Source organism: Halichoeres trimaculatus, unplaced genomic scaffold (assembly GCF_033239565.1).
Source record: "Halichoeres trimaculatus isolate MK-OKI-2021-1 unplaced genomic scaffold, fHalTri1.1 fHalTri1_scaffold_17, whole genome shotgun sequence".
In the NCBI taxonomy this organism is placed as follows: Eukaryota; Metazoa; Chordata; class Actinopteri; order Labriformes; family Labridae; genus Halichoeres; species Halichoeres trimaculatus.
In genome coordinates, this window is record NW_027437195.1 from 10,993,426 (window position 1) to 11,008,729 (window position 15,304).

Genomic DNA, 15,304 nt, shown 5'->3' on the forward strand with positions numbered 1-15,304 from the left:
CAGGGCAGGACAGACAGCTGGACGGACAGACAGGCAGACGGACAGGAAGAAGAGGATGATTGAACTGTCAGCAGAGCCAGGAAGGGATGGAAGGACAGGCAGATAGGTGAATGGGCTGACAGACAGAATGGCAGAGGTTGAGGTGCAGTCAAATTAGATGGGGGACGACAGATGACACTGGTAGCAGAGAGATTGATAGAGATGTTATCATTTGGCATATTTTAGCCTGACTAATTTACAGCGTAGAACAATTTGTGGTAGGGATGGGAATTGAAAACCTGTTCCTGTTGAGAATCAATAAGAAATGTTTCAATCCATCAAAATCATTAGCCTTTGTGCTAATTTTCTTATCAATTCTTTACATTAAGCCGGAGCTACCAGACCTTTCATCGATCGTCTGCCGCAGCTATTTTAGCTTAGCAGTTAAATAGCAGTTTCCCAAGAAAACTCTGATTTACGATTTTTAGCTTCAAGTTTTACTAAAAAATTGAACACACAAAGAAATGTACATTACTCTCTTATAGTGCTGCACGATTATCGCAATCGCAATCGCAATGTCAGCACTTGCAATTATGTAATCACAAAAGAGGTGCGATTGTGCAATTATTTTAAAAAAGTGTAAAAAAATGTGCGTATTTGTGTGAGTGATGTGTGTGTGTGTGTCTGTGTGTGTGTGTGTGTGTGTGTGTGTGTGTGTGTGTGTGTGTGTGTGTGTGTGAACTGAGTAAGAGAGCGAGGGTGAGATGACTAATCAGTCACTGTTTCAACTGGTCATGTGACTACCTGCCCCCCTGGTACGGCAGTTTAATCAGACAAGATGGAGCACAAAGAAGTAAGTGATGAGCTCAAGGCTAAAAGAAACTCTACCTCTGTTATTTGGTGTTATTTTGGTTACCGGTTGAATGACACAGCAAAAAGATGTGATTTTCAAAACGTGCAAAGCAAAAGTGGCATAAATGTGCTATTTTGAATACAAACAAAACAGTACTGTTGTGCTGTACATTGTTGTTTGTATACAGTAAGTTTGGATATTTTGAGAATTATTACACAGTTAAAATCCTTGGTAATCCATCTCTGCTTTTTTCTTGATTTTTCTCCATGATAACCAAGCAAGTCTGTAGACTCATGACACAACTTTTTTTATTAAATCACAAGCACAATCGCAATATTGTCCACCTTATCTCTAATTGCACCTTTTCCCCAAATCGTGCAGCACTGCTCTCTTACAACACCGGATTCCCATTCAATACACTCAAGAGGGTATAAATCTCCTTATTTACCAAAAACGATATAAACAAAAAAGCGCTAGCTTGATGCTAATGTATATTAGAAATTGCATTGATATGCTAGCAGTTAGCATAGAGTTACCTTCAGGCTCATGGCTGGCTTCATGACTAAGGCAAGGCTCCAAACATCTCGTAGCTTAGCTATAACTACTTCGAGACACTAGATGGCCTACTTCAGTAAATGACATATTACAAAACGGTATATCAACGTCTCATGACATGCAAATTTTACTTGGTGTTATTTATTACATGCAGAGATATCCAGGCCCTCAATGAAATGTCGACACCGAATATTTGTAAAACTACTTTTTGTACAGGGAAAGTTCACATGAGGAATTGATGAGGGAATTCATAAAGAATCGGATCAATAAGCAGAATAGATAAAAGCGTTGTGGTGCGTTAACTGTACAGAATCGAGAGCTGAGGGTCCTTTTGTGCTGTTGCTCTTGACAGTTTCATGGGACCCATAATCCTCATACCCAGGTGGTCTAAAGTTGTCAGCTTCGGATCCACTCATAGTTGTTCTTCAAAGGATGCCTATCAATGCTTTCTGGACTGCATGATTTAGAAGGCCTCCAGCCTTTTAAGAGAGTGTATCATAACCATACTACTTCTGCCAGAGACTGTTATGACCGCCACAACAGAAATAAAAAATAAATTAAACAAATGAAATAAAAATTCCTAACACAACAACTGCCAGTGCCATTTCCCTGATAAGACCATCTCCAAATGAAGTCAGATTTCACCATATCCACCAGCAGAAAACAGTTAAACATAAAAACAATAAATAAAGGCTTGCCTGTTTTTTGGGAGGTTAAATAATTCCTCCTGCACAAGTGTCCTTCAGCAAAACAAATTCTGGTTGCTCTAGTGATGCTGGTGTACATCACGTTGAAGCCTTTCACCCCCTTCAACTTGTACAAGCGTGCAAATTCATGCAGGTTCACTTTTCTTTGAAATCTCTGTTTGTTATCTGCTTTCTGCCGTCCTTGTTGACTTGTTTTGGCGTGACTGTTAGCCTTCATCCTAACACTGCTGGCTGTGACCAGAGCCAAATGTTTGTGTAAGATGAGATTTTAGGATATGGGATGCCCTGCCTTCTGTCTTGGTGTTATCCTTGCCAAACTTAGATGGGAAAAATTGGTGGACAGTCATCAGGTGATTCAGCCCACCTGATTTTTTTGGCCGTATAAGCTGGCTTTTGCGCATTAAGCAACTCCACAGCACACTCCATCCAACTATGTTTTTAAAATTATGCTTGGTTCAGCTTTACAAAGTTCATTTTTACAATGTACTTTATTACCTCTGCTAAGGAGGTTATGTTTAGGAGAGTTTGTCTGTGAACAACATAACTCAAAAAGTAATGAAAAGATCTTAATGGAATTTTCAGGAAATGTTCAAAATGGGATAAGGAAAAAGTGATTAAATTTTGGAGGTGATCCAGATCACCATCTGGATCCAAGACTTTTTTAAAGGATTCTTTATCATTGTGAGATAGGGCTGTTTTCACCATATGTGTATATAATTCCACGATAAATGGTCGGGTTGCTTTGCAAAACAATACAAGACACGGTCACTATAATTTCTGACAGATGTAAAAGTACGATCCAGATCCTGGCAATTTTCTGGATACTAAGATCTGGAATATGAAATATGTACTGGGTCATCATAATTTTAACACTATCAGGAAACAAATTATGGTACAAACCTGCAACTAACACCAAATTGTATCAGACAGTCTGCTGAAAGGGAGTATAACATTAAAGTAGGACTAAAGTGTTGGTGACAATCACAATATGCTTGGAGGAGGTCTGCTCTCTGAGGGCTTTTCTAGTTAATACTGCCGTCTTGCCATTTTTAAAAGGTATGTAAAAATTTAAAAACAAAATTTGGAGTATACATTGTCAGAATCATGAAAATTTTTTGTGCTGCACTGCTTCAAGTATTTCTCATGTATATCAAGCCAAGTGAAGTCTTCCATGTTCATTTGGCTTGACTGGAATCGCTGGGCTTCACTCAGAGACAGGAAGTGGACTTTCGTCCAGATGCATGAATTTGGCAGCCCTTCTCCTATTGTGTGCATTGCACCTGATGCATCATCTACATGTCTGTATAAACAGAATCTCTGTTTCGGGGAAGACAATCGCTGCTGTTTATACCATTTCAAAATAGCAACACCTCTGTGTTTGAATTCAGCAAAAGAAAATATCTGCAATGAGGCATGTGAGTACACACACACTCTGCTGTGAATGTGTGCGCACGGACTTCCATGTGAGACCTAAAGCATGCCCGACTTTGAGAATGCCTGCAGGCAGCATGTTGAAGCTTTGGGGTCCTGGCAGCTGCAGACAGTAGCAGGTGTCTGTGTGCTTTTGGCAACTTTCACCATAAGCTCCATCCTTTACTGTCCTCTCCCTCTCCCTCTTGCTCTCACACACATTCTCCCATTGTGCCACAAGCAATAACACAGCTCCATGTGGATTCAACCTGAGTGTCTCCCACCCCTGGCACATGAACTCAATGACACATACAACCATCTCACAAGGATGCTATTCATAATTCCTGTTTTCTCTCCATCTTAGCTTCTTGCATTTTTTCCACATTTTGGCTTGACATGCAGGCATTGTGAATTTTAGTCAGCTGTTTCGTCAAATAATTTTTTGTATGGATTTTGAGGAACTCTGAAGCTGAAATGTCACACGACTACCATCTTTCATCCATGCAATTTTGTTTCTTTTTAGGTCTGACTGGTCACACTGAGGTAGTGCGGGTGGTCTTCTCCCCAGAGGTCATCAGCCTTAAGGAGCTGCTGCAAAAATTCTGGGAGAATCACGACCCTACTCAAGGTTAGACTCCAAAATGCACAAACACATGAACCCACACAGAACCCAAAAGTTGCCCTTAAATAAGACCCGTCCCGAGGGGCACAGGGTGTATTAGAGCAGAAGGATGATGCCCAGACGTGTGCCTGTGCCTGTGTGTGTGTGTGAGTTGTAGTAGTGTGTGGGGGGTTAGGTCTCATGGGTGTAAGTCAACGCCAGACAGTGTTAATGTGTCTGAGATCCAGCCATCCATGGAGAAACACACCAGTGTGGTGCATGTTGGAGCCCTAAAACTCTCTTCCTGTTGGAGCATGTGCACAGCATGTTCGCCATCAAATGTTGACCAGGGTTCTGTCATTCACTCTACACACAGGCTTCTGAATGACACAGACATGATCATGAGTTTAGTTTGGGTTTGATGAAGTGTAGTTTCACGATGCAAACTTTACTTTCGGGGTGTCACATTTCCCTGAAAATAATTCAGCAGAGTTTAACTGCACTTACGTTTTTTCCTCCCTCTTATACACGACATACGTCCAACTTCACAGCATTTGAATCCTGCTGCCGTACCTCTCCTCTTCCCCACCCAGCAAGAACCCATCCCCCATAACTCATCACTCCATCTCCTCCAGTCTCTTTTGCTCTCTTGTTCTCTGTGCTCACTGGAGGAGGTGATGTAAGAACATTAATGCACCGGGAGGGCACAAGGAGGCTGTGTGTGTGTGTGTGTGTGTGTGCACGTGTGTGTGTATGTGTGTGTGTGTGTGTGTGTGTGTGTGTGTGTGTGCTTGGGGAGAAAGGACAAGCAAAGAGGTACTCTGCTCACTCATATTGGATAGAGGGAGGGGGGCATGACAAGTTGGGAAGAGATGGATCAAAGATTCATAGGCTTGGACTTCAATCTTAAAACAGTCCCAACAGTCCCAAGAATACACACACACGCACTCACACACACTCAGTGACACCACTTCTTTCACCTCCTCTGCATCCATCTCACCTGTTTTCACATATTTTGACCTAAATATCAACCGTGGTTGTGTGTGTACCAACAAAATCCTGCAAGATTCCTACCCTAGCGTACGGATCGACTTTATATTTCAGGTGCAGAGTCGAACAAAAGCGTCTCTACCGAGGTTCATCCAAGAACCATCGGATGTGACTCTTCTCCTGTTCGCCGTAGCCGAGGGCAGAGACACGTCTTACTACGGGCAAAGGCACAAGCAGAGTCGAGCCGACACGCCACGGGGCAAAGGCACTGAGGCCAAAGGAGTAGTCATGCATTTCCCCTGACTTACCGCCTTGTCTCACCTCATGTTTTATTAATAGCATGCAGCTCATTGACTATGCACTCCGCTACTTGTTTTTTTATTCCTTCTTTTTTTTTTGTCACTGTTAAAACCAGGCAACATATACAGAAATAACCACAATCCCAAACATACGTTTCCCTTTGCTTCCTTGCATGTGACTCGGCTGTGAATCCCTGCGTCTCCCTCCTCCGATCCTCACTTCATGTGTAGCTGAAATTCCTCTGATTTGACAAATGTGGCGTGGAGTGGTGGAAAGGGGCCCGTTGGCTGTGCCTTCACGCATGCTTAAGCTCCAATTTATTCTGTCCACCTTAGAGCTGGGCTTAAAAGAGAATGGAGAAATTAAGTAAGTTTTCTCTCTTTTCCCTTTTAGCTGTGCAGAGTCACCAGAGATCATCGTATATGGAGACGAGCCCAGGAACATTAGGAATTCTGTTTCCTCCTGACACGATACACACTGAGCACAGCCTGGTTTATATACATATGCACTTTATGTTGGAGTGCATGTGGAGCTATCATGTACAGATGCATATTCAGTTTCATGCAATACTTCCTTTTGATACGTGTTTGTGTGTGTGTATCTGCAAGTGTGCATGCACATATGTGTGTGTGTTTTGAGATCTGTGCCTCTCTGCTCTGCCTCAGTTCAAAAGGGTTTAGTCCCGACAACGTGATGTCGGGCTGCGTCAGCTCCACCAATCCTAGCCTGGATAGCAACATTAGCAGCCAATCAGAAACTCCCAGCAGCCTTTGCTGTGTGCCCTCTTTCCATATTCAGCAACACTAGTCTCAATCTGCTGGCTTCCCTGGGATGTTGCATAAAGACCCCCCATTCAACACGCTCCCAAATTATAAGTTTCTTACATCTGTGGTGAAGTAACTCTTTGGTACCCTACCTCCACATGTGTGTGTGTAAGTGTGTGTGTGTAGAAACACTCCAGCACATGAACTTAGCAGCCATAGTGGCATCTGCATGTCAGAGGGCGACAGCAGCTCTGTTTCATCATCAGGGGTTGAAAATGCAATTCACTGTTTTTCGGGGTGACCGCTGTTGATTTGTTAACACATCTCGCTGTTCTTTCACACACTGCAGATCAATTGCGCACACATTTCCATACACAAGCATACTGCTCACCTCACATTATGCACAAGTGCTCATTATGCCTACTCATAGGCTATTTTACTCCATTTGTGCGTACATGCAGATGAGCCGAACACACACGCGTACCATGCATGGAGAGAGTGCACACAGCTGCACCAATGGCACGCCAATGGTTTTCTGGTTACTTCCTTTTTATAGAACATAGGCCCGTCTCTTCCCCTGCATCTCTTGTGGCAAATACCTGTAAACCCATCCATCTTTTTTCTCAAAGTTGTGTTACCCTACAACCCTTTACGCTTCTCGACCAATTTGAGCAAACGTCAACTACTTTTTTGTGATTCCTCCTGTCACCTTTCTCTTTCATCCTTTGCCCCCAGAATCTGCGTTTCCACAACCTTTCCAAGTTTCCTTGTCTCCTCCTATTTAACCCGCCTCTCAACTTCAGCTGTCTCACCTGCAACCCCCACCACTGTACGCTTTGCAGCGAGCGAAGCGACAGAGAAAGCAAGCTAGCTAACAGCCCGGAGCCTGTCAGCACATCCGCAGAGCAGCACAGTGAGTCGACCGCTCCCTGAGGCCATCCGCTCATCACACAAACACACTCGCATCCACTCACTCCACTTTTATCTCTTAGTCACTCTCTCCCTTCCCTGCTCCTCATCCTCCCCACCCTACCCCCATCTCCCTTTCTCCCCTATCTTCCCTGTCTTCCCTTCTTCCTTCCCCCACCCTCCGCCGCCCTTCATCTTTAACAACCAAGGCTTTTCCCCTCCTCTTTGTTTCCACCATCTCTCTTCCTCTCCCCTTCCCTTGTTTCCTGAATCCTTTCTCTTTTGAGGCCATGCAGTTTCCACCGTGTGGGCTGCTGATGCTGCGTCAGTGAACAAGCATCACATGCATACACAGATAGACACAACTGACACAACTCAAGATGGCCGAGGCAGCTGTCCTCATTTGATAGCGTTTGTACGTCCATGTATGCCCTCATAAGACGTGTAGGTGTTCATGTTGATGGGTCACACTGTAAAAAAGGTTTTTTTACAAGTCTTTAAATCAGGAAAAGCCATCAGATGGTGAGTTTCTGTTCAGCTGGTTTTTAAACTCTGTTTTGGAGCTACACTGGAAATATTATTGGCCCAAATAACGTCGCGTTAAATATCTGCTTATCTCACAAACACACATGCATAATAAACAGAGGGTCAGATCAGCAGACAGACATAAATCAATCTGTCTTCCATCTGCCTAGTCATGCTGATAGAAGTTATTTTCTTCAATCAAATTAAGCATGAATATTCCTTTATATAATATCCCCACCCCAGCTGGCTGCGACACACGCCAATTCCCTGTTGGGGTCCCCTCAGGTCCCCCCATGTCACCACATCCCTCAATTTAGGGATGCTAAAGCCAAACCCCACAGGAGGAGACCTTGACCTCTGACCTGTGACCTCTTCAACCCCCCACACTTCTGACTCACCCCTTCTCCCTCCTCTGGTTGGCTGAGTAAGGCTTGCTCATTACCAGGTGTCACTTATTACACCCGTACGCACTCTGACGGCCCTAATTTATGGAGATTGCGGCACGTGTGCTCGCAGTGGGGGTTGAGTTATGTGTGTCAGCTGGATAACATTCAAGTTTTCCATTATATAACTTATAAGTGTTATTTTGCAAGTCTGTTAGCTTTTGTCAGGCACAATTCTCAGCTTTCTGTTTTAGCGCTTTTGAGCTCTTGTTCCGCCTTGCAAGGAAACAGATTCACGAGCAAAAAGAGGAAAGTGAATGACACAGAATCGGAGAAATAGAAGAAAATAGTGAGGCTTTGTATGTGTGTGAGCAAAATCAAAGTTGGTTTAAACATCACAAAATGGAAAATTTAGAGGTCTTGGAACAAGGTTTTTAAGAATCCAAGTTTTTTTTTCTTTTTTTTTTTTTTCTTTTTATTTATTTTAAATATAACAGAGAGAAAACACAGAAATTCACATGAAACCTTAACACATGAAGAGTTCATTTCAGACTATCAGCTTTCCTTTGAGCATTGGAAAGCTCAATTTACACCACAAAAAAGAAGAAAAAACACATATTTATGGAGTTTTGCACTGAAAGAAGATGGAGATCAATTGAAAATTCAGTACTTTCCTGTATTCATATTCAGGGAGCAGCTCAATGTGGTTGCAAAATTTGAAAAATCAGATCATATTTGTGTTGTCTTCAATTTAAAATCATGATATAATATTATACAGAAAAATCTTGGGCAATAGGTGGATGTAGTTTACATTCAAAATTTTTTAAATATATTTGCTGTGATTGGGTCTACTGCTGACGTTTAAACTGAAAAGGCTTGAAATACAGGGAAATTTCAACGCTTCTCATCCGGAGTGACTTAAGTACAACCGTAGAACAAGCTCTTCTTGTTCGGTTCAGACACAGCTAAAAATAAACACAGTAAGGGCCAGAATCCGGGTGATCTGACAACATGCCCAGAACCATGAAGTGATCATGTTAGAGAGCACTGCTCCTGTAGAGAAAATAAAACTGAAGCTTAGCAGAGATAAAGCAGATTTTTTTAAAGAGACAATGATAGTCACTGCAGTTTTCTTCTCCATGTACACCTTACAGTCATACACACTCACACACACGTGCACAACACTGTTGCCAAGGCGCACACAGTTCTGCTGTTGATTTAAGGTTGCCTCCGTATGTGTACTGTCACCATCTGACAGCCAGCGCAGCATCACTTGGTGGTTTTTGCTCTGTATGTTTGCATATGTCACACACTCTCTCCCCTTAGTGCATGTAATCTGTGTATGTGTGTTCATATATGTGTGATGCACGTGCAAGGAGAGTGTATGTGTGTGTGTGTGTGTGTGTGTGTGTGTGTGTTTCTGTCCGCTAGGGATGCTCTCACCATCCCAGCTCCGTACTCTGCCTCTGTCTCCAGCGCGTCAGGAGCGGCTTACATAAGAACAGGGCAAAAATAGCAGCTGAGAGGGGAGAGGAGGAGAGAGAGCTCTGCTGGCACGCACACAGTCGTAACAGGACCGCGGGGCTCGGCACAATCCAGAGTACTATCACGCACACACACACACACACACACACACACACACACACACACACACACACACACACACTCAGAGGAAAGACCGCAGTTATCAGCCATTATAGTTTTTATTTGTTCGTACTTATTTCTGACGAATAAAATAGGGAAATAACTCCTGAATGTCAGACTCCATCGGCATAAAAAACACCAGAACTCCAGACACCAAAAGAGTGAGCAGGTATGAAGTCTTGATGCATACGCAGTTCATGAGGAAGGATAAAGGGATAAAGTCACAGAAAAGAAACTAAATTAAATGCTCTCTCAGTCTAATTGGTACACAGTGCCAAAAGCTATAATCCCAAATTCACTTTCTTTCCCTCCGCTGAGAAAGATGCAAAAAGTCACCAATTATGAAGAGCGAAAAAGTTCCTAATTGTGGACACCAACAATAGCTTGACTTTTGAAATGTTTACTCTTTTCTCTGTGTAATTATAAATCTTCTTCTGTTTTTGACCTCATCTGCAGTCTTTTCTCGTTGTGCATCTATTCTGAGAGCTGAACGCCCTCCTGAAATACAGAGGAGGCTGGAAAAGAAAGAGAGTAAGGAAGGACAGAGGTGAGGCTAATCTCAGCTCTTACAGTCATTAATGGATGTGGGATTGTCGTTTAAAAACAAATCCAGAGAGCAATAAGACAAGAGGAGGCTACTTGTTTGAGTGAGGAGTGAGGAGGGAGGAGAAGGGCATGCTTCAGTTTTGGTGTCCCAGCCTGTGATTTTAACTTTTTATTTTCATATCCTCCCTCTTATTCTGAGTTTTCCACAGCAGCAAAATTTCCCTCCTACTGTTACGTACTTTTTGTGTAACACTGAAATGACAAATACAAGGGGTAAGAAAAAGAAAGGAATTACTAAGAGAGGAATTCAGAGACTGCCAATGACACAAGGTGACTGTGCATGGTTTGCAGAAAGAACAAATGAAGGTGAAGTCTGAAGCAGGAGAACTAGCAGGCTTTTATCCCCAACAGCCAGCAGGGACAAGCTGAGTGGTGCCGTTTTTATTTTTTATTTATTTTTTTTTTGCGTGCGGGGATAAACACTGGAAGAGATTTAACAGACTTGCAGGAAATCTCAACGGGTTTGAACACAACTAGCAGGAAGAAAAAAAAACGCATGTATGTTTGTGTGCACAGGTTTGCAGAGAGTAGCTGGTCCCTCTGAGACTTGACAAACCGAACCACACCTCCCACTTTGTGCGATTGGGCTTGCATTTCATGTTGAAGAGACATCTGTAAAATTTTCTGACTGAAGAGGGGAGCAATTAATTAATATTTTTGGCTTTGTGGGCGTAGGTCAGCGACCCTGAAGAGGCGGCGTGTGTATGTGTGTATGCGTTTCAGACCGGTAGCCCCTCCCCTTCTGTCCACCCCCCATTACCCTCTGCTTTCAGAGGCAAGGCTCTCATGCATAATGCAGAGAGAACGGGGAGGCTCTCATTAATAATTACTGCTGCCTTTGATGGATGGAGAAAATAACGAAGGGGGCTGTTAAAAATGGAGAGAGTAGGAGAGAGACGGCGGAGGCGGGAGGGAGGGGATCGAAGTTTTTTATTTTTTGGGGGGGTGGTATTTGTTGCTGTTGTAGTTCTTTGAGGACCAAAAGCTTGAGGGATGGGTTTGGACTTACTATAGTCAAAAGCTGGGCTGGGGTTTGGCTGATGTTCATTTTTTTGATCTGGGAGTAACAACTCTTCAGATGGTGAAAGGATCTCTGAAGATGTGATGAATCCTAATTTTCTTTGTGTTGGAAGCAGCTACTTCCACTCAAGGGCTCTCGTTGACTTTCTTTTTATGTTTTCTATAATTAAGCTTTCATTTTTTGATTAAGAAAAAGCTTTGTCATCTTCACTCATTTTATGAGATATTAAATGTCTACCTTCTCCTGAAGGCAAAGAATAAATACTTCCTGCTGCTATTATGCTGCTTTTATCAAATTAAAGCAAACAGACCAGAAGATGTGTGATCATAGGATGCTGGAGGTTTTTACCCATATGAACTTGCACATGTATAACCAACGCATGTGTGTGTGTCTGTGCATGTGTGTGTTTGGAATTGTCAGGCCCTCAGGGGTCAGCAAGGAAGGTCAGAGGCGACAGCAAAACCACAAGACCCCCTGACAGCCATCCAATCACAGTAAAGGCTCCGCGAGGCAGCCAATGGCAGAGCGGCTTTGTGGCCTTTGAGGAAGGGGCCACCATTAGCCTCGTCACTGAACAACAGCGCTGGGGGCAAGATGGCCGACATCCAACGCTGCAGAGATGTAGAGGGCGAGGGTAGAGATGGATGCAGAGACAGGAAGGCAGATGAGATGGAGAGTTAAATGACAAAGATTTAGGCTGGTCAGTGACTTAGATCCAGACCATCAACAACTTTGGGATGGACTGTGGTGACACTGAATATACATGTGTATTGTGTCACTAGATGGTTGACATTTTCAGTTTTAAAATGTCTCTACAACTTTATGATGGGTTACCAGGACAGTCATCACCAAAGCATGTGAGCGGCAAGAGTTTATTAGTCCGCTCCTTGCTGCCCGAGGTGCCCACCTCTGCCTGTCCCTGCTTAAAGTCCCACCATGTTGCTCCGCCCATTACCGCTCAGCGCTCAACAGAGATGGCATCTCTGTTCCACTCTTTCTCCGCGCATATTTGCATACATATCTTATTTATCTTTAATTGAAGCGTTAGACCCCAAATAGGTGAGAGGTAATTGAATATTTGTACTTAAATACTGTGCTTAAATAGATTTTGGCATGCATCAGACTCCTGTTGTGAGCAGAAAGCAAAAATTAAGGTGCCCTCCTCCTCCCCATTTATAAAAAAAAAATCCTGCTTTTCACTCTTTTAAAAATTCTATTCTATTCTATTTATTTTTATTTATTTATTACAAGCTTGCTGAAGACCCAACATGCAAAAAAACAAAACCATGACATTTATAAATTTATTTTTCTAACTAATGGAAACTCAACCAGCTTTTTCCATTCTACAGTCTAGAATCTAAACCAAAACATTTAAAAAAAAATAAAAGAGTTATCACTTTTCATAAACTTCACCCAGCCTTGTCCGTCCTTTGCCTTGCATCCTAGCCTCTGACCTTTGGTAGACTCTGGTTAGATCAAATGACTGTGTGGAGCCTTGTTTGGCCATTAGCATGAGCGTAAATCTTGTTTTTATTGTAGGCAAAGATCTGTTCATCATCAGAGGAGGGAATGGGAGTGGAGACTGTGAAAGAGTTCAGTTTGTTCTCTAATAGGAAGATACCCAGCCTCCTTATGTCCAGTAGTCTAATAAAGGCTGCCTGAAAGGAAATATATAAAAGAATGAACAACTGGATTAAATAGACATTGTAAGGGACACGCTCTGTACTAAACAGACTCATAAGCATGTATTCTGTTCAACAGGGTAATCTCCACAGTCTGCTATTTCTAGAATCATATTTGAACAACTCAAGCATTTAATATTGTTGATGAAATTTTCAGTGAAGCAAATTCTCCCAGGCGTTCAGTGTGCACCGGAGAGCGGGCGATGTCTGCTTGTCTGCTCTGATTTGAATGAAGACCAGATGAATACTTACAGCCATTTTATCTGAACAGACTGTGTCACAGATAGGTTGTGACACACCATGATGTAAGGTAGCATCTAATCTAAGGAGAACAAGATATGCAGATCACTGACAGGAGGATGCCAGTGTATTGTGGTCTCAGCTGTATGTATTTATTCAAAAGCAGTTTCTTCCTCAGCGTCAACAGAAAAGTCAGGTATTAGGTTGTGAAACAAACAGGATGTTGTTGGACAATATTCAGAGCTTGGATGGGCAACAGACCTTGGAGGCAGTTACGCTTATACTCCCAATTTGGAACTGTAGACCAACCTGACCAGATCTGATTGGTTCAAAGTGTTTATTATTGTTGTTTCATGGGTCGTTTTTCCAAATTTTCACAGATAGATACAGACTGCTATCTCAAAAAATATTGCTGCATCAGAGGCTCTGTTAAACCTTCTGAAAACTGCACTGATCAAAACTTGATATTTATAGTTTATCAAACAACTATGCATTGTAAAGATGAATTCTAAGCTTTTTTGTTGTCTTTTTTTAAAGTTCTTTTAATATGAGCCACGTTCACCTGACAAGTAAAATAAGTCTTTCATGATATTTAAAAGACAGAAATTACGTCTGAATTGATAAAAATAAGAAGCCAAACAATACATTGTTTAGCCTGTTGGCAGATCTTTTTACCCTACATGCAATTCAGGCCTTTCCATATACTTTGTCTTTCCATATGTTGATGAAAGACATTTTTCTGGGCTTGTGGCTCATATTAAGTTTAACAAGACTTTTTTCTTTTATATTTTTTTGTCATGAGACAAACACTTAGATTCAGTTTTTGCAGGGTCTGTACTCAGTGTTGTAGTCCTCCAGTCAAGGACTCAAACTCATGTCTGACTGTAGACCAGATTGTCAAGAGTCCTGACTGAACTGTGGCTCACAGTTCACACTATTGACTGCATTTTGACTTGTTGGATGGACTTATTTATTTGTAGGCTGCTATTTTTTTTTAACTAATATATTATTCAGTTTGAAGCAAGGCTGGAAGCTGCATGCACACTTTGTGCTGCCTTGTCCACCAACAGGTACTACCTGGATGCCTTGTATGGTGCAAAAAAATTATGAGTTGTGTTATCGACAATTTTTCATTTTGCAAACAAGAGCAAAGCAAGATGTTTAAAGCATGGAAGAACCTTCAAGACATAGACTGAGACAGACTCAGACTCTAATAGATGTCTGTCTAGCATGTACACAGGAAAGTTTCTTTTTTCTTTTACCAGGTTTGCCCCATTGAGATTAAAAATCTCAAATCTCAAACCAACAATCCTCAGATCTCATTCTTAAAGGAGACATGGGCCTTTATGCACATCAGCCATCAGCTGTGAAAAGAGACTGTTTGTACTATCAGTTAGCAGTATGCCAGGTTAGAGCTACAGCTAATCATTAAATTTAATGGAGGTAGACCCCACCATTTCAGGTGCTAACAGCAGGATTACCAAACCTGTTGGCCTGTTTCAAAGATGGTGGACATTGTGCTCATATAGCACTGTTTAAGACCAAATATGCAGATAGAACAGATATTAAAGGATTGAATGAATCCTTTGGAAGCTTATGACGATGTCAAGATATACAGCAAATTTAGTTTTAGGAGACACACCATTTCTCATGTTTATCACTGTTTATGTAGAGTATTTGTTGAATAGGGCTTTTCCAGGAAGTTCCCCGTACTTATGATATTCTGCACCTGCCTCACTCCCATGGTGCAATTGGGTTAGTGGACAATTTTTGGCAGTCGTGCATGAGGCTAATGGTACAGCCAAATGGGCCATTCCATAACGGTATGTTATGACTAATAGACCTGTTTGTGTAATGACTGAACAAGCATAAGGGAAACACACATGACACATGGGAATCAGATTACAGTTTTCAAGACCTGAGATTTTCAGTCTGAGGTTAACGAAAAAGTAACTCGTGTAACCAGGTAAACTAAAAGCAATGACGACACCATCTGCTAGCTGCACGATAATAGTGTTTTTTTCCAACTTTAGGGGACTTGACTTGACTCAGACTCAAGGTTTTCTGACTCGACTGCCTCCGTGTGTTATAAAAAGGCCTGTTTGGCAGTGGTAGATCCTCTGTCATTATTACGT

General features: G+C 42.2%; 1 protein-coding gene across 3 annotated transcripts in view; it reads left to right on the forward strand.

The window, feature by feature from the left end:
* Positions 1–15,304, forward strand: part of msrab (methionine sulfoxide reductase Ab) — a 39,008-nt gene that overhangs the window by 11,223 nt on the left and 12,481 nt on the right. For 2 of the 3 annotated variants that reach the window (XM_074692169.1, XM_074692172.1), the window contains exon 4: positions 4,028–4,132. In XM_074692169.1, coding sequence (XP_074548270.1) covers positions 4,028–4,132 — 105 coding nt within the window. Of the gene's footprint in view, positions 1–4,027; positions 4,133–5,209; positions 6,889–15,304 lie in introns of those variants that run through there. The other variant, XM_074692171.1, reaches the window with a different exon arrangement.